At 40.2% G+C, this 23,497-nt stretch overlaps 1 protein-coding gene across 4 annotated transcripts in view; it reads right to left on the bottom strand.

Moving 5' to 3' along the window:
• Positions 1-22,614, bottom strand: part of TRIM2 (tripartite motif containing 2) — a gene marked incomplete at its 3' end in the record, with an annotated part of 38,030 nt that extends 15,416 nt beyond the window's left edge. Inside the window, exons 1-5 of one of the 4 annotated variants that reach the window (XM_081999718.1) lie at positions 22,460-22,614; positions 20,093-20,330; positions 13,870-14,021; positions 13,019-13,199; positions 9,118-9,841 (exon numbers count right to left, since the gene is read on the bottom strand). In XM_081999718.1, coding sequence (XP_081855844.1) covers positions 9,118-9,841; positions 13,019-13,199; positions 13,870-14,021; positions 20,093-20,330; positions 22,460-22,593 — 1,429 coding nt within the window. In that variant the 5' untranslated portion in view covers positions 22,594-22,614. The remainder of the gene's footprint in view (positions 1-9,117; positions 9,842-13,018; positions 13,200-13,869; positions 14,022-20,092; positions 20,331-22,459) is intronic. The other 3 variants (XM_081999717.1, XM_081999719.1, XM_081999720.1) reach the window with 3 other exon arrangements.
• Between the last annotated feature and the right edge of the window lie 883 nt (positions 22,615-23,497).

The following is a 23,497-nucleotide window of genomic DNA, read 5'->3' as shown; positions in this document are numbered from 1 at the left end:
TGGTGAAGTATTTTTACAAGCATTCACTGGCTGTGTATCAGACATTAATTGGTTTCAATATATGGTTTTAACTGAAAAACTTGTATTTTATTTTAGTCAGTCCAAAATATCCTGGAGCTAATGTATTTAAAACTGTTCTGACTGTGATGCCCAGTATAAGACATACGTATTAGCTCTAATTTGTATTTAGCTTTCATTAGGGATGTATATGCTCTTAACAACCCTTCTACTGTGGTGATGGGCTGTGGGATGCATATTGGTGCTGTGAGCATGTCCCTTTGTTTCAAGGCTTGTTTTCTTGACCTCCATATGCTCCATCCTCTAAACAAGGCAAATACTTCTTAATTTTTGTACTGCAAGGGGAAAGTACATATTCAGGGTATAGTGAGTTACACACCAATTACATTACCCACATTTGAGCCATTTCTGTGTATTCTTTTAATGAGCAGTGCCTGAGGGATGCAGGCAGTAATTTTTTTCCACCATATGCTAATGATAAGTTTCCTTTTTGCCTTTAAGCCAAAGAGAATGGATGAAAAGGCAGAAACATTCCTTCTACTACTGAGAGTAAAAGGAAAACATTTGTTAGAAAAGAGAAGGCATAAGCTAGAGCATCTGGAATCAACTAGCACAAACTTTATGGAATGTATGCTCTTTACCCTTAGAAAAATGTTCTTGAAAGTCAAGGGATTTGATTTTTAAAGATAAGATAAACCTATATAAAGAATTACTCACAGTGTTCTTCAGTAGGACCTTGTAAACATACATCAAAGGAAAAATAGAAGAAATTGCCCAGGAATGCCATAGTCACGTTTCACAGTAAGTTTAAGAAATAGTAATTTATTAGCACAACATGCAGATGAAATTTAGCTCCATGCAGCATCCTTGTACATAGCACTTCGCAGCTATTAAACCCGTCATATAGGTCCTAATTTGCACACAGGCCTTTATACAGCCCCTTCTGCAGTGGCACAAATTCCTCTGAAGAAGAAAGCTGATGTTAGTGAAACACCGCTTGCTGCCTAACTTATGTTTAAGAGGAAAACAGGTAACTCTGAACTTCCTGATTTGAGTAATTCACTATGCCAGCAAAGATCTGAATCCAAGCACAAGCAGTGACAGCAGTTCAGATGATGAGAGGAAAATTTGTAGTACGGGATCACAGGCTGCTGCAACTGACTCTGTAATACCACGGGATGATAGTTCCCTCCTGTAAGTGGAGATTCTTGCCTTACAAACATACCTGCCTAAGAGAGAGGCTTCAGGAAATCTGTTATGGCAAGATACCATCCCTCTATATCAACACACACCATGCTTTGTCTTCTCTTAACTCGGTCAAGGGCAGTCACCCACCACTCCTCAGCCTAGGGAGGCACCAACATTTCAAATGCACAGGGCTGGAACTGGAGGATGATTGTGGGATCTTCATTCCAATGTTTCCCAAGCAGCCTGATTTAGAGATGAAAGCTTGCATGTTTTGTGCCTGTCTTTGCCCAGCCTTACCTCCTTCCTGTTCTGAGCTACTGCAGCACACAACGGAGGAAAAGACAGACATTTTACTGCAACTTTTCTGGCAAGCTGCTGGGGATTGGGAGAGGACGGCAGAGTTTTCAAAAGGGGAAGGCTGAACAGAGTTATTAGGAAGCAGATCTGTGGCCTGTGGAAGAGCTCCTTTTATACCAATTTTGTATTCAGATAATAAACAGTCATATTTGCCTTAGACCTATCTAATTGCTTCTGGTATTATTGAGCATAGCCTGCACAAACCAATTAATTTAGCTTTGAAGATATGCTTTCAACAAAAAGAGTATCCATTTTCAGCTCAAGACAATCTAGCATACATAAAATGCTTCATAATTTCAATCTTATTCTTGCACAATAGAGGCCAGATTGGATCTCACTAAAAAGAAGGGGGGAAAAAATCTAAAAGCCCATTAACATAACAGGAGATATTAAAACTGACATCATGTAACTGCAATAAGAATCTGCTCTGTAAGTGCTGGGCACCTGGACAAACCTGTTGTACAATGTCCATTTTTGATGCTCATAGTGATAGGAGTGTGTTTTTTGCGAAGTTTTATTAATATGAATAATAATCTCCCTGCTTGCTAACCTAGATTTACCAGCTTCCTGAAACACAAAGAAAAATCATGTCACTGCCCCCAGCAGGAAAGGAATGGATTCAGAGAGACAAAATCCCTGCACAAGGATTACAGATTAATGGGGACACTTTAGAGATTGCAAGTAGCCATAACCTGTTGTGTAGGTACCATTTCTTTCCTGCCTACAACACTTCAAATACTTCTTGGACTGTTCTGTATGTGGTAATGAAAAAAAGGATAAAACTAAATAGCATGTAAAAGTCTACATACATACTGCATAGACAGGTATCAAGGAGCTGTTTTCTTGTTCCCTAGCTTCGTTTCTTTTTAACTCGGAGCGCCAAAAGATAATTTAGTCAAATCTTACATGTTATGAGGATGTGATGCCCTCTCTCATTGTAGATACAGCTGAAACACAAAAGGCTCTGTAGTAAAATTGCACGAAATCAGGTTGTTAACAAGCTATGTGCTTATTGTAAAATAAATGTCAGTGTTTCTAATCCAAGTTCCCATGCAAATTAAGTTTTAAAATCAGTCTGTTGGATGAAGGCACACGATGTTTGTAACCTTCAGAGAGGAATTAATAATTCAGTAGGAACTCTGGCAGATACTCCCACACACTGTTGGTAGGGAAGTTGGAGCTGATTGGTATTAATTTGCTTTACACAGCATCTGTCCCTAAAAGCTTAGCCAAGACCACCTCCAAGCCTTGCTTGTGGAGCAGAGCCCCTGCCACCACAGCTAGGTATGCACAAATCCTAGGGGCAGGCACACCTCAGAAGCAGTTCTTTGCTGGTACAGCAGCAAAACCCCAAATGACATGAGTCGAACCAAGACCAGGTCTCTGTTGTCACGACATCAGACCCATGCTGGGGATTTTGCCAGCAATGTGATGTCAAGAGTTCTTACCCCCGTCCAATAACAGGTATGACTGCAAAACTATGCAATGTAGGCCTGGCCAAATTTCACACTGGCCATCACAAACCCATAAAGAGTTCATGGCAAGCCTCAAAGGGATTTGAGCTAATAAACTGGAAAATGAAATTCTATTTCCCCATTACTAGGAGTTCCTATTTCTACAGAAATATAAGTTCTGTATAAAAAACATCTATTTCATACTATTATTAATGGGTTTGTTCCAGAGTTCTGAAATAGCGAATGAAGAATACCTGATTAAAGCGTGTCAGAGGGGCCTCTGCATTTCATGTATCATACTTCTGCACTACATGGAACAACTACACATGCACATCCCTTCCTTCCCCAACGCCCTTAGGCTGCAATTTGGCCAAGACAGGACCTTGCTGGAAAGGTAGAGAAGGGACAGGGGAATGGGAGGAAGCAGATGCTGCTTGCTACAGGGAAAAGGTTCCTCTAGACCATCCATAAAAGGGGGCTAACAGCAGTTGGAAAAATACATGTTTTTTCAAGGAGATGTGTACCTGTATAACCCTGTATTTTTGTAAAAGCTCAAGAAGTATATATCTACAGGCAGCCTTGTTCCTTTCAAACAGGACAATCCAATACAGAGTTTCAGGCAGAGACCTTCAGAGAAAATTAAAGAAGAAACACCTGATCAAGAATCCCTTTGCACACCCTAAGCTTGCTTTTAAACTGCACTAAAGCTACTATTACACAGGTCTTGTTCATGATTTTTTATGTGGAGTAAATTCACAATAAGGTTCCTATTTGCTTTCAGTATTTATAACAGACCAGAAGATGACATCCACACCTAGTAAGGAGACTGACAGAAGGTAGTGTTAAAGGCACTTTTTTTTTTTTAATCAGAGTGAATTACACACATTAAATGTACCAGCTAAACTTAGATGCTCAGTTACATGACAGAACAGACAACTAAACACAGTCTGAGGAAAAGGAAAGTTGAACTTTCTAGCAGAGAGCCAACTCTCCATCTGGCTGTATGCGATGCCAATCCCAAGTATAAATAAATGAAGAGAAAAAGCCGTTTAAGTGGGAAATAGCACCACTAGTGCTAAACAGTGTCGAAGAACCCAGTCATGGAAAGTGCCAGAAGAGAAAAAATACAGAAGAGAAAAGGCATATGGCACAGCATGGCAGAGCTAGAGCACAAGATGGGGTCCTGGACAGAGTAGCTATGTGATGCCACCCATGGCTCTTAACCCTCCTTTGGAGGACATAGGAGAGATTTACCAAGGAAGGTGGAAGTGGCTGACACTGTGAACACCCCTCACCTCCACTAACCTCTGCTCAGCATGGGTCTAAGGCACAAAAGCAGGGTAATGGGAAGAGCCTTCCCTCTCACTTTAGTGCTTCCTACCACTTGTAGAGGTAGCAAAATCCATTGTGCAACTATTAATTTTCTGGGTATCATAAGCATGTTCTTGTTTTCATTTGTACAATCTTGTTTTCATTTGTACAAACTAAGTACATGCTACACAGATACTGCATGGACACACTCTTGGAGATCCCACCTATTTAAAAAAAAAATTTACAGAGAGAAGAGGAGGAAGCAGGAAATACTCTGTTATTGTAAATAATGAATTACACAAATGTATGAATGTGCAGTCAACAGCTTGACCTGAAAATGTCTGAATAGAACCACATGCCATTTTAAAACCTATAAATAACATGGAATTGGCAAAAGATACAATGCACAATTCCCCATGAACAAAAGCACTTAACTGTACTAATGTTGTACTAATGCCATCTCTGTTAATACTAGCAAAAGAACAATCTCCTGCTAGGAGCTGATCAATTTACTTGTGCATAAAAGCCCATATATCAGCATATATATAATCACATATTCTGTACGCTTGGATGCCCATAGGAATATTACAGTATGGTTCTCCAACACAGCTGCATGAGCTTCTGGCAGCCCAAGTATAAGATTTATCTTGCCCAGTCTAAAATACAAATCCAGATTTGGACAGGGCTATCAGAGGAATTCAATAATGTGTTCAAAATACAGATATGCAGTTCTGCTGGAAAACAGTGATAAACTTTATTTTACATTACCTCATCAACAAATAAACCAAACCTTAACTTTTTGAAGTCAGCTGAAAGTGGAGCTAAACAAACTCTTAAACCTGCGAAGACAATCCCTGTGAAAATGACAGAAGTTTTACCCATCTTCATTAATTTTGCCTATTTTAGATGAGTGTAAAGAGCTAGAGCATTACAGCTGCAATGGCTTGAGACCTTTCAGACAATGCACACATAAGCCCACAGAAGCCCAGAGGGACATCTCTGTATAGGGTCATTCTGTGAAACGAGTGGCTGCGAACTGCACATGTAATAGAATAAACTACTAGTCTCAGCCCAGTTTTTCAATAAAATAGTGATCTGTGTATCCCAAATGTGGATACTCCTGAGAGGTTTCAGCAAGCAAAAGCTCCGAGACATGTGTAGCTCTTGTTCTAAATATTTCCTCTTTTTTTTTGGGGGGGGGGTAGAGTGGCAAAGAAGGGGAGGAGGTGTAATTCCAAAATAAAGCACAATGGTCATCATTACATCACAACAGAAAAAAAAGGCACTGCAGTTTTTGGAAAATGTCTCAGACTTCTAGAGTTTATTGGTGTATTGGAGAAAATAGTTTAAAAAAATAATTAAACACCACCAACAAAAAAACCCAACCATACCGCTGTTTGGAAGTCAGGCTAGAAACTGCTCACTAGAACCAAGGGATAACGAAGCAGAAATTACAACCTGAAATCACTTCAATCCATACGAAAAGCTTTGTAATAAGAATATTAACAGTTTTTAAATAATTTCAGGACATCTCTCTTTTTCTTTTTAGGACAACCAAGGGATCAGGCCCAGCCAGCATGGGTTCATGAAAGGCAGGTCCTGCTTGATCAACCTGATTTCCTTCTATGACCAGGTGACCCGCCCAGTGGATGAGGGAAAGACTGTGGACATTGTCTACCTGGACTTTAATAAAGCCTTTGACAGCGTCTCCCACAGCATCCTCATGGAGAAACTGGCAGCTCATGGCTTAGACAGGTGCACTCTTCACTGGGTAAAGAACTGGCTGGATGGCCGAGCCCAGAGAGTTATGATGAATGGATTTAAGTCCAGCTGGCGGCCGGTCACAAGCGGTGTTCCCCAGGGCTCGGTTCTGGGGCTGGTCTTGTTCAGTATCTTTATTGATGACCTGGATGAGGGGATCGAGTGCTCCCTCAGTAAGTTTGCAGACAACCCCAAGCTGGGCGGGAGTGTTGATCTGCTGGAGGGTAGGACGGCTCTGCAGAGGCCAACTGTATGAGGTTTAATAAGGCCAAGTGCCGGGTCCTGCGCTTGGGTCACAACAACCCCAGGCAACGCTACAGGCTTGGGGAGGAGCGGCTGGACAGCTGCCTGGTGGAAAAGGACCTGGGGGGGCGCTGGTTGACAGCCGGCTGAACATGAGCCAGCAGTGTGTCCACGTGGCCAAGAAGGCCAACAGCATCGTGGCCTGTATCAGAAATAGTGTGGCCGGCAGGAGTAGGGAAGTGATTGTGCCCCTGTACTCGGCACTGGTGAGGCCACACCTCAAATACTGTATTCAGTTTTGGGCCCCTCACTACAAGAAGGATGTTGAGGTGCTTGAGCGTGTCCAGAGAAGGGCAGTGAAGCTGGTGAGGGGTCTGGAGAACAAGTCTTACGAGGAGCAGCTGAAGGAACTGGGGTTGCTCAGTCTGGAGAAGAGGAGGCTGAGGGGAGACCTTATCACTCTCTACAACTACCTGAAAGGGGGTTGTGGTGAGGTGGGTGTTGGTCTCTGCTCCCAAATAACTAGCAATAGGATGAGACAAAATGGCCTCAAGTTGTGCCAGGGGAGGTTTAGATTGGATATTAGGAAAAAATTCTTTACGAGAGAGTGGTCAAGCATTGAAACAGGCTGCTCAGGGAGGTGGTGGAGTCACCATCATTGGAAGTGTTCAAAAAACGTGTAGACATGGCACTTCAGGATATGGTTTAGTGGGCATGGTGGTGTTGGGTTGATGGTTGGACTTGATGTTCTTAAAGGTCTCTTCCAACCTTAATGATTCTGTGATTCTGATTTTTTTTTTTTTCCCCTGAAGAATTTAGTTCTACAATTTCCACACTGGGACAAATTAATGCTTGATATATGTGAACAAGAGGGCTTAGCATTCAGTGTAGGTGTCAGCCACAATGTGTAATGGAGCTCCCCTGTTACTCACAGACACAGTGCACCTGTGCAGGCTTTCTTATCCCTGCTACAGACACACAGACTCTTTCTGCCTGAATCTGTCCATCCAGCCCCTTCTCTGTCTAGCATACAACATGTCACAACTGCTCCAGAAGAGGTTAGAAAGATGTTTTCTAGACAGGGTTCAGACATTATTAACTGTTTTGTTAAACCCTGTCTCAAAATAGAGCTCCAAAAAGATGTAGGCTACGTTTATACATACCCTCTGCCACACTTACCAGTACCAGCAGTGAAACTGCATTTGGGAGAAACCACAGGTCCCTTTCCATTCCAGCAGGAGCCTCAGGCTGATCACTCTGCTCTGCGCAAGGGCTTCTCTCCCCATGGGATTGCTAACAGGGGCTCTATTGGTATTGACTACAGCACTAGCTTTTGCAATAACACCCTCCTGCTAGGGGAAGGGCTATGTCTGAGTACTAATTTAACTAAGGTTGCCTACCAGCTTTGGACAATAAAGCATGGTTACTGCTGAGTAGGTCTGGCCTGACTTCAGTATGAATTGTTCTACATCATATTTCTAACTTTTGACTCAGCAGTCAGCATAGAACTTTGCCTTAGCAACAGTAAAACTGGATATCATTGCCTCTGTAAAAAGTGCTTGTTATATTTATGGGGTCATTTATCTTACAAGGAAATGCACTGGCCGTCTGGGAAAGGCTGGACATTTTACAAGTAGCTCCATCTAAAGCTTACATTGTCCTGTCCTATTCAGCAAGCAAAGCACACTTGCTGAATACATTTTCTGATATAAAACCATTACGTTATGGCATGTACTCTTCATGACAGCAAGGAATCTGTTAGAAATACTGATGGATGAGAAATCAGATGGACAGGGCTAACCAACTGACAAATGGTGTCAGATGAATTTTCAGTAGAATTACTTAAAAACCCTCCAGGGCTGACCACTATCCATTCTCTGCTACAACGGGGAAAGCCGCCTTGCCGACTGTTGTCCCACTTGATTACATATACTGGTGAAATGCTGACTTGCACGTATAAGAATTAACTTGCTTTTTTCCTTAGTTATGCGAAGTGAAAAGTATTTTCTAAGTATGTAAGTAGACATTATATAAATACAATAAATACAGACTTTTAAAGTTATGAATTATTGTTATCATATAGCTTAAAACCAGAGTACATCAAAGAACCTGAAAGAAGATCACAGGAAACGACACTAAGATGTTATATTTTTACCAAGCATTAGAACTCCACAGATTTAGAGATAACATTACACTATATAAAGAACCAAACATATTTATATATTGAGGGAAAAAGCAAATGAAGGAAATTGTAATTTTGTCCTGTGCTGACATAATGAAATGAGTATGTATGACCACAGGATTTATCATGTATACTTCCAGGTTAATTAATTAGATTAATCTTTAGGGCAATAGTTTTAGAGAAGGAGTCCTCCTACTTCCCTTCTTGCCATGCAACATTTAAAAGAGGTAATTTGATCTAATCTCAAGCATTGATCTTATTATATTTTAATTTTACAATTAAGAGTAAATTAAAAGCCCAGTAGAGTACAGAAGAGGTGGTAAAAGATTTTAACCCAAATCAAATGGATGCATTTCTCAACCCAAATTCCAGTTAAGTATTTGCTGCAAACAGAATTTCTGAGGTATGTGCTTTTAAAATGTAGATATGAACAAAAGTCAAGAGGCCTAAAAGTATTAACAGGTTGCTCTACTTACAGATTTAAGTAATAAAATAATTTGACATCTACATTTTTTCATCAGTTTCCCTGAAACTGTTTTAAGTTAAAGTTAAGATTTAAGTTTTAAGTCACTAATGTCAATAGGTAGCAGACAAGTCACCTACCGACTCTGAAAATCAAATCATCTTCGATGGGATTCTCTTTTCTTTTGCCAGTGCTGTACATGCTCGCAGGTCTCTTCACAGCTTTCTGCTTCACATGACCACTGCCAGGAGATTTAACACGCCTCTTAACCCCTTCAGTGGTAGGAGACACATCTGCTGATCTGACCACTTTAAGTTTGAATGGGCTGCCCTTGATATGTTGATCATAAAGTCTCAGCGACAAAGTGAAGTCCCCTTCTTTCTGAACAGTATACAAAAATTCGTAAGTGCCATTTTTATTGTCAAGTATTTCTCCATCCGCTACACTCCCATCAGGTGTGCTCAGTTCAGCAGTGAGGTAAGCATTCCCAGATTTACAGAGCTCCCCATCTTTGTCCTTAGTTGTGATGGTAACAGACATGGGCTGCCCGATCACTGTCTGCCTCAGTCCCTCACCTGTGGCAACTGTTTCAGAGGCAACAGCATTGGTGGTTAAAATAGTACCCAGATTGTGAATGGACTTCTTCAGGCCTTCCGTTTCCACTATGAAGTCCAACTGATCGTTTTCACGGGGCTGCAGTGGGAAGTCCCGCTCGGCCAGTTCATTCAGCTTGTCACTCATTTGCTTCTTCACCAGCAGAACTTCAGTTTCGGTGCCATGGTTAAGGGCTTGGGCTGTAAAGTTGCTGCAACTTTTAATGCTTTCTTGTCCTTCAAGTAAGGTATCCAGCTGTGTCTGGAGGACCTGTGTGCATTACCAAACACCAGATTAGCATCACGTCTCAAGAACTACCCTAGCAAGATGTAGCATGCCTTATATCCAAAGGCCTTTGTAGAAATCCAATTTGTAGGGCTTTGTTTTAGAGTTTATTTTAAAGTTTCATTTTAGAAAAAGTAACACACTGATCCCCTACATGTTCTTGTAATATCATTCTGCAACACAAAAAATGTACCCTGTTTTGGGTCTTCAAGGCTTCACAGATCCACTGTCATACCAGATTGAATTATTGCCTCACCCGTCTGTTTTGTCTTTTTAAAAAAAAGAAAACAAACAAAAAACCCACAAATGTAGAAGCTTGAACCCTGCTCCATCTAACTCTCAGCAGTCACAGTTAATGAGATAGTTACTGGGAACTGAGCTGTGTGCAGAGATAGAGATATTTTGGAGTCATCAGGCCCATTAATACAGGAGGCTGCAAGAAATTTCTTGAAACTGTTTCTTCAGAGCCAAAGGAAACCTTGGGTTACTCCTCTACGTAGATGGACAAGAAGGCACTCTCAAGATCTGTACATCCATCCTGAGGAAAAGTGTGATTCCTGATCAAAATAAGTGAAGAAAGGAAGAGTCTCCCTAGGAGAAGCGGGTAAGTTGATTCCTCAGTTTCAGCAGGCAGGAAAGCAAAACGTAAAGGATGAGTTATGGATATTGGGAAGAGCTGGGTTGAGTAGCCTGAAATTGTGGTGGGCACAAAGTAGCTACTCTGTATTTAAGAGTGAGAAAGAGCTTTTATTATAGGCTCAGTTCTGGCCCTCAGTCTAAAATCCTTAAAACAGTACTGACCTCAAAATTGTTCGGTGTGGGCTGGGAACAAGGCTAACTTTTTTTTTTTTTAAAACCAGTTTTGCAATGAATTGGAAAAAGGATCCCTGAATTATAACAACCAAGCAGAGAACTTCATGACAGTCAGGAAAGCCCAAACATTCCACTGTTGAAATCCCTAAACCAAACTACCTAGTCACACATGTGGTATGATTTTCCTACAGAGAAAAACTAGGGCAGAGACATTACTGTGGGTCAGAGAAGTTATTTTGTTGACCGTCACTGTAAAGTAAATATTTTTTAAACATTTCAATTGATTTTAAGGTAAACTTAGAGACTGGGTGTATTTATTGCTATGAGATACTCTTCCCTTGCTGAGACATACCCGGTAATGACACTGCATTCTAAGGGCATTTTTCTTATGAATTTTTCAAAGCTATCTGCTTTTCACCCACTGGAGAAAATCCAGGCTGATGAGCTACTGGTACAGGGAAAGTGATAACACCACAAAATCTTTTGCAAGAAAAACAGAATGAACAAATTTCAAGACTACACTGAAATTTCAAGTTATCTGTTTTTCCAGGCATCTATAAACCTCTCAGGATTCAATACAAGGCATTTCTAAGCTGTGTTGTCTTTATTCAAGGACATAAGTAGTTAAAAAGCATAGCTAATAAAGTCCCAGGATGACAAAAACCCATATGCTTGGGATAACAAACCACAAACTGAGGAGGAAGACAATTTGCAGCTACATTTTAAAACCATTATTTTCTCAATATAGTTTTCTTTCATTACAAAGATGGAAAATATTACATCCTACCATAACTAATATTTAAAATATGTTTAGAGTATTTTACACAAGTCCTCTTTCAGTCCATTGGACAACTGAAACTGAATCACCAACTTTCTTTTAGTGAAGTGTAGCCCTTTAATTTTTTCATTTTTGCAAAGTGCATGATCAGAATGACAGAAGATTTGTGTCTGAATTATTTTGCAGGTCTACTATTCATTCAAAAGTAAAATCCAATTCCAATAGCTCCTTCCCCCGCCGCAACGGGTGAGATGCCTCTTTTACCACTTATGTGCAGCTATGTAAAAATTTGGTTCTCTAACACCCAAAATAGTTTTTAAACTATTTTAAATCCCTTTAAACAACAATATGAAACTTTATCATCATATTCCATTTTGTGTGAACTTTGTACACACCCTGAGTATATTTATTTGCTTGCCAATAAAATAAGTTTTTGTGACATCTTGGATATGTTTAGATGAACCTGGGACCTAAGTCCAAATTTTTGATACTAAAAGCTCCTCAGCTGCTGCTTAGCTCTGCAGATGACTAAATTCTGTGCTCCAAGGGTTTGGGGCTCCCTCTCCTCCTGAAAGTATACATCTTGTGCACATGTTAGAATTCCTCCATTTTCACAGGCCCAGCAGTTCAATACCTTCCTAATGGTCAAGCCTGTTCCAGATCCAGGAATGCAGCATTCCTCTGCTTCAGACATCTGGAGATGCTCAAGCTGCTCACTAATCGCAGAGAATGCCCGAAGATGCCAATATTATCAGGCACTCTTGAAACTCCAGTTACTGATGCTACTTTCTTTTAGAGACTACTTTGAAGGAAGAGTTCGTTCTTTTATACAAGACAGACAACTGATGCCCAGGAAGATGACGACTAAATTCTTTCATTTGCCCGATTCAGACTTACTAATCCTCAACAAAAACCCTACCCACCAGGCTACAGGCTTCTCTTTGTAAAAGTGCAGATTTCTGTTTTCTTCCTCTGAAGCTTAGTCTACAATGCAGTGGGGAAAAACACAAGACTCAATCATCCATATAGGAAGGAAAGGAGTGAATACAGCTCTGGAATCTATTGCTCTCTGCATTCCCCTAAGAAAGTGAGATGTCCCTCCAATCTTTGTGTGTTACAACCAGTGACATCTAACATGAAATATGTTACCAGGCATTTGAAAAGAAAACAGTGCTTTAAAGAAAAACCTTGATCATTTCAGGAGAAATGGTTTGGCCTGTATCTTCGTGGGGATGTTCATTGGATTGCCCAAGGATTTCAGACTTTTCTTTGGTGCTCCCTTATTGTCATCCGCACAGCAGCATGTTGGCCTAAAGCAGATGCCTGCTTAGTGTGTTGGCCATTTTAGATCCACACACACCATGCACAAAGGGCTACCTGCCTGTACAGGGTCTGGATTCCATTTATAAGGCTGGGGACCCACAAGCGACGCTCTGCAGCATTTGATTTCAGGAAAACAAAGTTCTCCTCTGGATCTCAGACACAATTTGTCAAACCGGCATCCTGCATCATTTGTAAAAACTGGATGATTAAGTTAACAGCTTTTCATTGAAACAAAACATGCATCTTACTTTGTGTTTAAGGCCATAATTCACTTCCAGTTCCATTAGCAGCACGCTCTTTCGCACATTTAAAGTCTTCTGGAGTTCATCAAAAGTGGAATGAATGTCATCTACAATGCTAGCCTTTTGGTTGGTTAACTGGTGTATGATTTCAGATATAAAATGAAGTGCTGAGTCGATCTCTGGAAGCCTGAGGGAGGGATTAAATTACAAAGGTTGCTGTTTCAAAAGTCATTAAACATCGGCCCTTACCCTGACACCTTTTGATGAAAAAATCTCATCAGCAGGCTGTTTTTAAACTTGGTCATTTCCCAGAAGTAAGTTCATTCCTTTTATAACCACATAGTGGTTTTGGTCTGATAAAACAAGGCTAAGCCAGGGCCCTCCCTTGTGGAAATCCATTAGATTTTAGGCATTTCCAACAACGAGGCCCTGGATCTTCTGTCCTTTATGCAAATGTATCTACTCGGGAAGCTATTAACTAGATCTACCCTGCTTTTTCTTTAGCCTTTCTGCCACCGTAGTGTTTGTACTAGTCTTTTAAGCATCCAGTATTACTTATTTATCATTAAATTCATGACTGGCTAGTACTTTCCTCCTTAACATTCTATGTCCCTTCTTTGGAGGACACTTGCATTTCTAATGGCCTCTGTTCTGTGAAAGACAGATAGGAATCTTTTGCTCTTTTCCCTAATCCCTCAGTGCATCCCAGTCAATGGAATTTTTTTCCTCATGCTAGCCTCCATATCCCTGTTTTCTTGGTAAAGGTCCATGGCACCAGCACAAAACATCTACCCAAGGTAACACAGGAAGCCAGTGGTAGGACTGAAAATGGAAAATAATCAGTGGGGTCTCCATACCTTTTGTTGACAGCGTCCAACTGGACTTGGAGGGAAGCCTTGTGTTGCTCCACCACATCCTTGAGTGGTACTGTGGGATGCTCTGCGTGTTCTCCCTCTGTACACTCCCTGCACATGGCTGTCTCGCAGGACTGGCAGTAAAACTCCATCACCTGGAAAAGTACACAACTCTAAATTCAAACATGGTAGCAGTAACATCACTCAAAGCATGTTTTACTGGGTCTTGAACTCATGTTATTCTCCAAGCTCTGAGACAGTTTCTCCTTTCTTAGACATCAATAATATACTGCCTAAAAGATGGCTGTTATATATTTCATATCAAAATGTTGGTTTAAATGCATTTTATTCTATCAGAAAGTGTCAGAACAGCAGCCTGGGAAACAGAATGCTGGACTTCAAGGCCGGACCTAACATCATCTTTATACTGTATAATAGTAAGTTTTGATGTGTTTCTCAACTACTCCGGAAACAACCCAAAAAACCAGGGCATTCAAGTCCCCTTAGTAACTTGATCCTTAGTCTCCCCAGAGGGTCTGCCAAAGAAAGTGTATACTTAGGCTGTTTTTCATAACAGGACCACCTGTGGAACATGAACTCAACAGAGCTCACCAAACAGCATGTTTATTTGCTAGAGAAAAGCACCCTAAATGAACTAACGTGCTGCAGCAAAAAATCTCCATATTCCATTACTAATCCCTTAAAACCATCAAAACCTCATATCTGAGATTATAAGAAAAGTACTGATCTACACTTGAAAGAGGAGGAGATTGTTTCAACCTGTTATGTACCCAGTAAGATGCTGTCTGGAGATGAAAAAAGATCTTTACATGTAATAAATACCCCAAATTCTGAATATATTCATAAAGTAAAAGAAACAGGAAAGTGCCTTGCCCAAAATCATACATTAGTCAAAATAATGCACATCTATGCAAATTTGACATGAGATTTTCTTTTACAGCTAGGAAGTCCTTGAGCACAAAGCATTTTGGGCTTATTAAAAGTATATAAGGAAGCTTGTAGTATATGCTTCAAAGCAAGACATTAGCAGATCTCTTGCATTCAGAATATAGCATCAGAATCTTGAATAACTTGGCTGATGCTTCTGGCACTCAGACCTCTCACACAAAGATGGTTGTGGTGGAGATGTTAGTTGACAACAAGATGGTTGTATAGAACTGGCTGTTTTCAGGTGAGCAGAGGGACCTGCAACAGCACCGTGCAAAGTAGCTGGCTCCTCCAAGACATCTTGAAAATTAGGAGGGGAAAGTAAGAACCATGATTTGCATGTGGCTATTAGCATTAATAGGGATTTTCTTCTGACAAGCTACTTTCTGTCTTATTCCCATTCTTCCCTCTTATCTCAATTCACAAGATATGGGATTCACACGCAATGAGGGTTTAGTCATTTGTTGGCCATTCGTGTAAGCCACTTCAGAGAGTATTCAAAAGCAGCTTCAAAAGCTGCTCCAAACTGTGTAAGATCAACTATATAATCAAGGGGGGGAAAAAAAAGGTAGACTTTCTAAACAATGACAACCCCCATCAGCACTACTCCAGTCACTGTGAATTTAGCAGTCTCACAGTAGTAGATCCTCTGAGGCCTGACAGTTACTTTGTTAGGCATTAAGATGTGATGCAGTTTTACAGTGTGTAGAGGAAATGAGTTAAACAGACTTTAGGATTTAAATTCTATTCAAAAGCTTCAAAAATCTGCAACCAGAAATGACTAAAAGGAACAATATTTTATTAGGAAACTTGTAAGTCTCTTTATATGACCAAAAAATTTCATTTCTTTTGAATGAGTGTCAAAGGTTCATTTTTCTGCTTCTTCATAATTTAATGCTTAGGTTCAAGATATTTTAACAAGCCCTTTACTTACTCAATATTTTTATCTTTGGATACAATGATTAGAGTAATTTAATATTTCTGTTTCCTATTGAACACCTCATAATAAACATCATTATATTTGCAGCAACATATATAAGAAAGTAAGCATCTCATCGGCATATTAAAGTTTAGCCTAATCAACTTTCTTCCTCTTTATTCAAGCGCCAGAGAATCACATAAGCTAGAATGGTAATAGCAAGCAGACCACAAAGACCTAATGTGTGTGTCTGCATAAAAATAGTCGTCTTCACCTCAGTCAAATTCAAAATGTTTTGAGTGAAGCAGCTTTCATTTTCCATTAAAATCTTTCGATTGTGCTATAGCTGAAGGAGAAAGAAAACCTAACATTAATACAATCCAGGCTTCAAGTGCCTAGATAAGCTGATTTCCTAAGATTTTGTCTAGCATTTCTTAATCAGGCAAGATTAATTTCTAACTAAAGACAGACATTACTGGTTTTTCCTCTCTGCGCTCCATGCCCAACAGAGGCATCAGATTTTACGACATTTCCAGAAAGCTTTTCATGATAACAGGTTTGCTTTACAAAACATCTCAGGCAAAAAAGTTCACCTGACCCCCTCCTTTCCAAATTGAAGCTTCAGCTATATTTCCACTGAAGTCAACAAAAACATTCCCATCAGCTGTAATGAAATGTGAATTAATACCCACTGGTTCTGAAATACCATCCACCAACTCCCACATTAAACCAGATCAGCATATTTCAGCACAGTGATCTAATTAGAGACCTATGCATATCTTCACTACTGTAGTTTAACTGAATTTACAGACACTTTTTAATTTGCATAATCAAGGATGTAGGTACTTCTGAATTAGATTTCACAAAGCCAAAGCACACTTAATTCCAGCTCTTCAAAGTTCAGGTCTCAAGAAAAAGGCTCTCTCCAATCACAAGCCCCCCCTCGCTGAAATGACATTTGAATAATCACATTGTTCATCCTCTGCTTTCTATTTGTTTGAATTAAAACAGCAGTCCAGAGAAAAAGGATGAGTCTGCTCCTTGCCAGCCTTCTTCCTCATCGCACACACATGCTTAATTCCTCTGTCCCAGGGCTAGTGTGTATCTTAGCTTTGTAGGTTTTGGCTTTTAGAAGAAAGTAAGTTTGGGTTACCTGAGGGCACTTCCCAGATACCTGGTAAAATTTAGAATGTGGGGTTTTGTTCTCCCTAGTCATAGCTTTTGCCTTACCCATGCAATAAACCTGAAAACTTTAAGCAAATTTTTTTAAAAAGTTTTGTAAGACTGTCATGATTTAAACAATATGCTTACGTACAAGTGAACCACCCAAATCCCTTGTATGACTTTCCAGTTCAGTCAGATATGACTGTATCACTCACACTATTGCTTCCTAACTGTATTAAATATTGCTTGTGAGGCAGAACAAAGTATCGCCAGGAATGAGCTCAGTTTATTAGTTCTAATGCTTATCAAGAGTCTAACTCTGATATTGTGAATTGTTTATTTACCTTCAATGACACACTGAATATTGAAGGGTACAGAAAAAATGAGATTACACTTTAACGAGATACACAAGTAAGTGACATGGTGGGAATTACACAGGTGAGGAGAAAAAACAAGGTTTAAAAGGTATGTTATGAAATCACTTCATCAGAATATCAAGGATGGGTGCTTTTTTATTTTTCTAAGAGAAACATACAGAGTAAGCAACACCTGAAGAAGTTCAGGAAATGTTTTTCTAGACAAGATCTTATACCTGTCTAGTTGCCAAGCTATTCTGTGATCTTTTGAGAAAAAGCTAGTCAGAGAGAAGGCATGCTCTCCTGTTACAAGCGTTTAATTTAATACTAGGTATGCTCTCTTGTTACACTCTACAGGCAGAAAATACAGTGCACCTGTAAAAGCATGGATCCCAGACTGTGGTCTGGCTTTCACTTTAAATTCAAATAAAACCCAAGTATGGATTTTTCAGGATGGGTGACTGCAAAGAGGCCACACCACTCATCACATATTGTGAAGTAACGGACCTAGAATTTCACAGACTTCCCTGCCCTAGCAGTTGTACCTGCTCCTAAATGATTGTAGATCAATGTTTCCAAACCAGGATGCTTATATCCAGCAAGAGCTGCAGGTGTTTAGCAGCTGAGAATCAAGCCAATCTTTTTTTAATGTGTAGGTAGAAGATAAGAATCTTCTGTTAGGTTCAAAAGTTCCGTAACATATGTGCCCTATTACCCCGATTTAACAAGAACATATATTTGTGCTCTGTGTTGGGTGAATATGAGGAAGCATTTGTTCATAGTTCAAGCACAGGAAACCATCTCTTGTGTTAAGATACTACAAGCCAAGTTTCATTTTTCATAAGAACACACACAACAAAGATGCCACGACAGAGGATGAGAGGATATGCACAGAAGGAATAGGATACATACACACATATGGAAAATATGGAGTGGTGGGAGTAAGAGACCAACTGGAAGGGAAAGTATCTAATCTACATGGCCTGAGGAGGGCTAGGTTACAAGCAGACAGGCAAGCCAATGAGAAAGTATCTGTGCATCAGTTTCTATCTGATTTTAATCAGAGAGGTTTAAATCCAGCATGGCTGGAAAGATTGAAAAAACTTGTTTAAACAGAAACTTATTTCCAAGCTAATACAAGGAAAATCTGGTAATATTTAAATTAAATATACTTGACGCAAATTTTTCTGTTGATGGTAAAAAATACAATGGGTCTGACCCTACCCCAAGCAATACATAAAAATTCATAGAGAGAGGATTCAATGCAGAATGACTGCTGGTTCCATGAAGGCATTATCCTCCAGCTACCGCCTCAATCCTCTCTCACTCCCTGAAGCCCCTAGCAAAGCTGCTAGCAGCCAGGCACTTGCCACACAGTGCCCTCATGCTGTGTACCCATGAAGCCAGCAAAAGCCATGCTGTGTTTCAAGGCAAGCCAACTAAGTTTGGTTTAGAGGATTTACAAATCCACCTTTTCCTAGAAAGGAGTTCTTAGAGAGATATAAGGTGACATACTTTTAATTGTAGGCAAACCATTTTTTTCTAACCACACCCAAAGAATCATCAGATAATAATGTAAAATGCAAAACAAGTAACATCTTCATTTTGACTTTTTTTTGCATTTCACAATCAAATGGCTCCTATCATGATTGCTATATCAGAAAAGAACTATGATTAATTTTAAGGAGAGCCAATAAAATGCAAATAAAAACTAGGAATGTGTTAATCAGTAACCACTACACACACACAGGTATAGTACACATTAAAAAAGTTACAGCAGTTACTCATTAATCAGAGTGTACACCAAATCAGTTCTACAAGACCATCTAATTCCAGTAGGTCAGTAAAGGAGAGGGAACTGAGCTGTTCCTCTGTAAGAGTAATCACCACCTATCAGATGAATTATTCCTATACATCTGATATACCTACACTGAGTATCAAATAAAACAGTCCCCAGAAAGTTGTCTTAAAATACTGGCACATATTTCTTGGCTTGCATAGAAGCACAGCATTCAGTTTACAATGCAGAATTGCTCAGCTTTGCAACGTGGTCTACTTACATGTTTGCATAAGCCTGGCTATGAGACAGGAGCTCATATGCCTACCATGAAGTCACACAGGTTAACACTGAAAATTGTGAAGTAAGCAGAGTTAGAGCTGTTCTTGTAATAACCTGGGAATACTTACTCAGTTGGGGGAACTTGCCAATGAATACACCGATATGATTTGAGGGTGTATGTGGGGGGATGCTGGGCAAAAGAAGTAGGTGGAGGGAAAAAACAAAGCAGCCTCCAAGGACTGATATGTGAGATGCACAAAACACTGCAGGTAACAGAAGCTCTCTGTTTCTAGCCTGTGCTGACCCTAAGCAACCTGAGCTAGGACACCCTTTTATTCGGTTCCATGTTAATATGTTCACATAGCTTTTGGTACTGCCTCAGCGTGTTGGTCCGTTAAGCTTATAAGGTCCCTGCCACATACTGCCTAAAGAAGCACACAGCTTCCCACAGCAATAGTTGATTCTACAAGCAAGAGAAGAGTATGGAAACCCATTCCAAAGAGGCAAAGGCACACGGTTCAGTGTTTGCAGGACAACATTTTTGACCGAAAGTGCTAAAAGACAGTATCATCCAAGATGATTGGTAAGATGAAATAATATTAAGGTGCTCCACTTAAAAGCATTTGAGTTCATTTTAAGAATCACTTGCCTTTTGTTGACATATAAAATCAAAGAACTAGTGTCATTCCAATTCCCCCACTATCTTTTTAGAACAAAATATCCATGACAAACCAATACATATCAGTACCTGTACATATCACAGGAGTTCATCTCACTTACATTTCCATCATGATTGGGGCAGGAGAGCGGTTTGCCCGCAGCAACAGCGGTGACAGTCTCCAAGATGGAGGACTCTTCAATGCTGTTGTCTGGTGTTCGTTGCAGGACATCCATCAGGTTGGTGATAAAGAAGTTGTTCTGGAGTGCAGAAACCCCTTTCTCTGGCAGAATGGAGGTCTGGCGGCACACGGGGCAAGAAAGGGTTAAGCTATGGGCTGGAATGTAATTCTGCAAGCACCTATGGGGAAGGGAGGTGGAAGGGGAGAGAGAGGCAAAGCATCATTAAAAGAGGAAAAAAAACTCCCTTCAGTTTAAGAATTGGTTTGAAATAGTGATACCCCTACTTATAAAAGGAAAGGTACATCACCAGGCTTCAGAAGTAAAAGTGGCTATGAGGATTTTATTTTTCCTTTAAACCTTTTTTCCTCTGCCACATGAAAAAAAGGTTCAATAAGCTGACATCATTATAAGAGTTATGTGCCTTTCTTCGAGATATTTGTGCAGAGCCGATCCATGCTTCCAGACATCTACTGCATCCTGCTCACAGGATAGTAAAAATGATAAACTATCAGATAAAGTTTGACAGACATGAAGTTATTGCATCAAGTATTTCAACCTGTGTCTTTAACTGACTAACCGGTGGTTGACCCTTGTCTTTCCAATAGAATCTCCTTTATTAATTTGTACGTTTAGTGTTCTGCGCTAAAACCCGGTCCCAATGAAACCAATGGAAATTTTTCCATTTATTTCAATTAGGAAAGTTATTTGGCAGTTAGCCAGAATTAACAGAGCTCTCCTTACTACATAGAGAAGCACGTCCTAGGTTATCACAGTTTATGTTAAGGAGAGTTTTGGAGGAGATTTTTGTTTGTATTTGACTGGGGGGGTGGGGTGTAGGGTTTTTTTAAGAAAAACTAAATTTCTCAGAATATAAATCTGACACAAATTTCTGTGATCAACAACATGCAGTAGACTGGCCTAGGTGACAGTTAGTGCTACTTTTGGCCTTGAAAATCAAGTTAACAGCTGCTGAGCATGCAACATCCAACTGCAGTTGGCAATTCAGTATAGCCTCCTAAGCACAGAAGCCTGGCAGAATGCAGTTCTTAAGGGGAGCAGTGCTACACCAAATTCCTCATGAGAGGCCGACCAAGAAAGTGTGACCTCGCACAGCTATGCGGCTCTTAGCCACTTCCAAGGACTTTGCTTGCACCACTCTTCATCCTCCCTTGGCAGCCCCCCCTCCTGACACTCCAGTAAGGGCTCTGTGAAAGGAGAGCTTAGGCTTTGCACATCAGCAGTACACTGGAAGAGTTCTTCCAGCCTCTCTCCATAACCAGATCAGCATAAGAGGATTACAGTGAAAACCAGAAGCTGACCTTAGGATTTACACATGAACTGAAATCAAGAAACTTAAGACATGGTGGTGAAAATCTTGACTTCACTGACTTCAGTGAGAGTTTCACTGCTGGCTTCAGTACAGTCAGGGCTTCCTATTCTACAAAATACCAGTTCATGTTACACACTCAGAGATCCACAATTTTTCTTGTACCCTGTGCAAAATTAGATATGCACATCACAATTCTAAGAGGTGGGAATCTCCTGAACTAAATGTTCACACAAAATACCATTTATTAAAATTCTCCTGCCATTCAATATATAATCCAAAGAGTTGCATCCCATCATCAGGTAAAGAACTCTAACCAATAATTCTTCAGCTAACTTTTCTGCAGATGCTGTATTTTCTCCACCATTCAATAGATAATATAACATTAAAGCATCACTATGTATATTCAATTCATTCAGCTGAACACAGTAGAAGGCATGTTGCTGTTTTATCATATTTCTTTTCAGAGAGTTTTTCCACTCCAATCAACCAAGCTGCAGAATAATGAAGACATTTAATCACAGGTTATGAATAATGTATCTATCATGTCTAACCCTTGAACATTAAAGGATGAGATAATTATTTCTCTGCTTAGTAAATCAAGAAAGAAAGGTTTTTATTGTTTCTAATTATAGGCTAATCAGTATAAATTTGAGGTCATTAATTTGAGGCCCAAATTCTGACTGCCATCACCTTTCACATTGTTTAACTGTATTCATTAGTTTCATCGGATTTACTTTTTATTTACTCTTGCATAAAGGAAATGTATTCCAAATATTCCACTGCTGCCTCTTCTTCCTCCCTGCCACAAATAATAGTGTTTTTCTACATCCCAGCCTCTCCAGCCTTTCCAGACTTTATCATGCCTCAACATCACCTTTACAAGTAAAGAAAAAAGTCCCCATCTGTTAAAGGGTGCATAGTTCTGTGCTTGTTGCACAACACAAATATCTAGTTAACAGCATGAAGAAAAGACTTACCTCTCACAGAAAGTGTGCAGGCAGGGAAGTACTTTGGGGTTCTTGTAACGGTCCAGGCATATGCTGCAAATCAGAAACTGCTTGTCAATCTGACGGACCACAGGACTTGGGATGTTGGAGCCTTCACTGGCCATCCTAGACCACTGACATATGGGTCCTGTTCCCTTCTACCCTGCACACTGCTGGAGGGGGGTGGGAAAAAGAAGAAAAGAAGAAGAATGGCTTATAAACACCATGAAATAACAAAATCAACAATTAATTCACTCATGTTTCATCCTTCTGCAGGAATTCGTATTTCCATCTAAAACAGAAACAGTAAAGAATTAAACTTCTAAAATGATTTGTCACTGATGAGAGCCTGGGAAACAGTCAGCCAAGTCTACAACACCACACGTAACACCTCCGTCTGAGCAGGCATTCTGGAAAGGCATGCTGCCTCTGGACTGAAAGAGTTACAGGGATGTCTGGTTTTAAAGAAATCACACAATAAAAACATTCTTGCACCAGTAGGTTCAGCCAGTGCTAATAAACATAGGATTTCTTAAGTCTACAGTACCGCTGGCAAAATGCTTAAACTGGAACTGCACCAGCCAGTCAAATGGCTGTGTCACAGACGGCGTTTGAAAATGGTTCACCTCATAATTTCTTCCCTTATCAGTACTGGTGTTGCCACAGATACAGTAGGTTTGGACTCCAGGAAGCCCCCAAGATGGAACCTCTAGAACCAGCCACCCCCTGGAAAGGGAGCACTCAAATTCTGCATCAGCAACAGAGGTGAGGCGGCTGAAGTGAAAATCCTCACAATAAAAGAACATGAGCAAAGAAGAGGCAACTGATAGCTGCTGAGAATCAGCAAAGGCAGGGTTAAGGATACATGAAGCACATCCAAATAATAAATGCAAGCAAAATGGCATCTAGGCAGAAAGAGTAGTAAGAACCATTTTCTAGGACTGAGGACTCTTCAGAACTCTGGCATATAAAGCATGAAATAAAAGAGTAAGAAAAAAGTCTAGTGACTGACAGAATTAAAATTGCAGG

The sequence above is a fragment of the Phaethon aethereus genome (genome assembly GCF_964289735.1).
Source record: "Phaethon aethereus genome assembly, chromosome: 4".
In the NCBI taxonomy this organism is placed as follows: domain Eukaryota; kingdom Metazoa; phylum Chordata; class Aves; order Phaethontiformes; family Phaethontidae; genus Phaethon; species Phaethon aethereus.
Note: the sequence above shows the minus strand (reverse complement) of the source record. Positions and strands in the feature narration are given on the sequence as shown.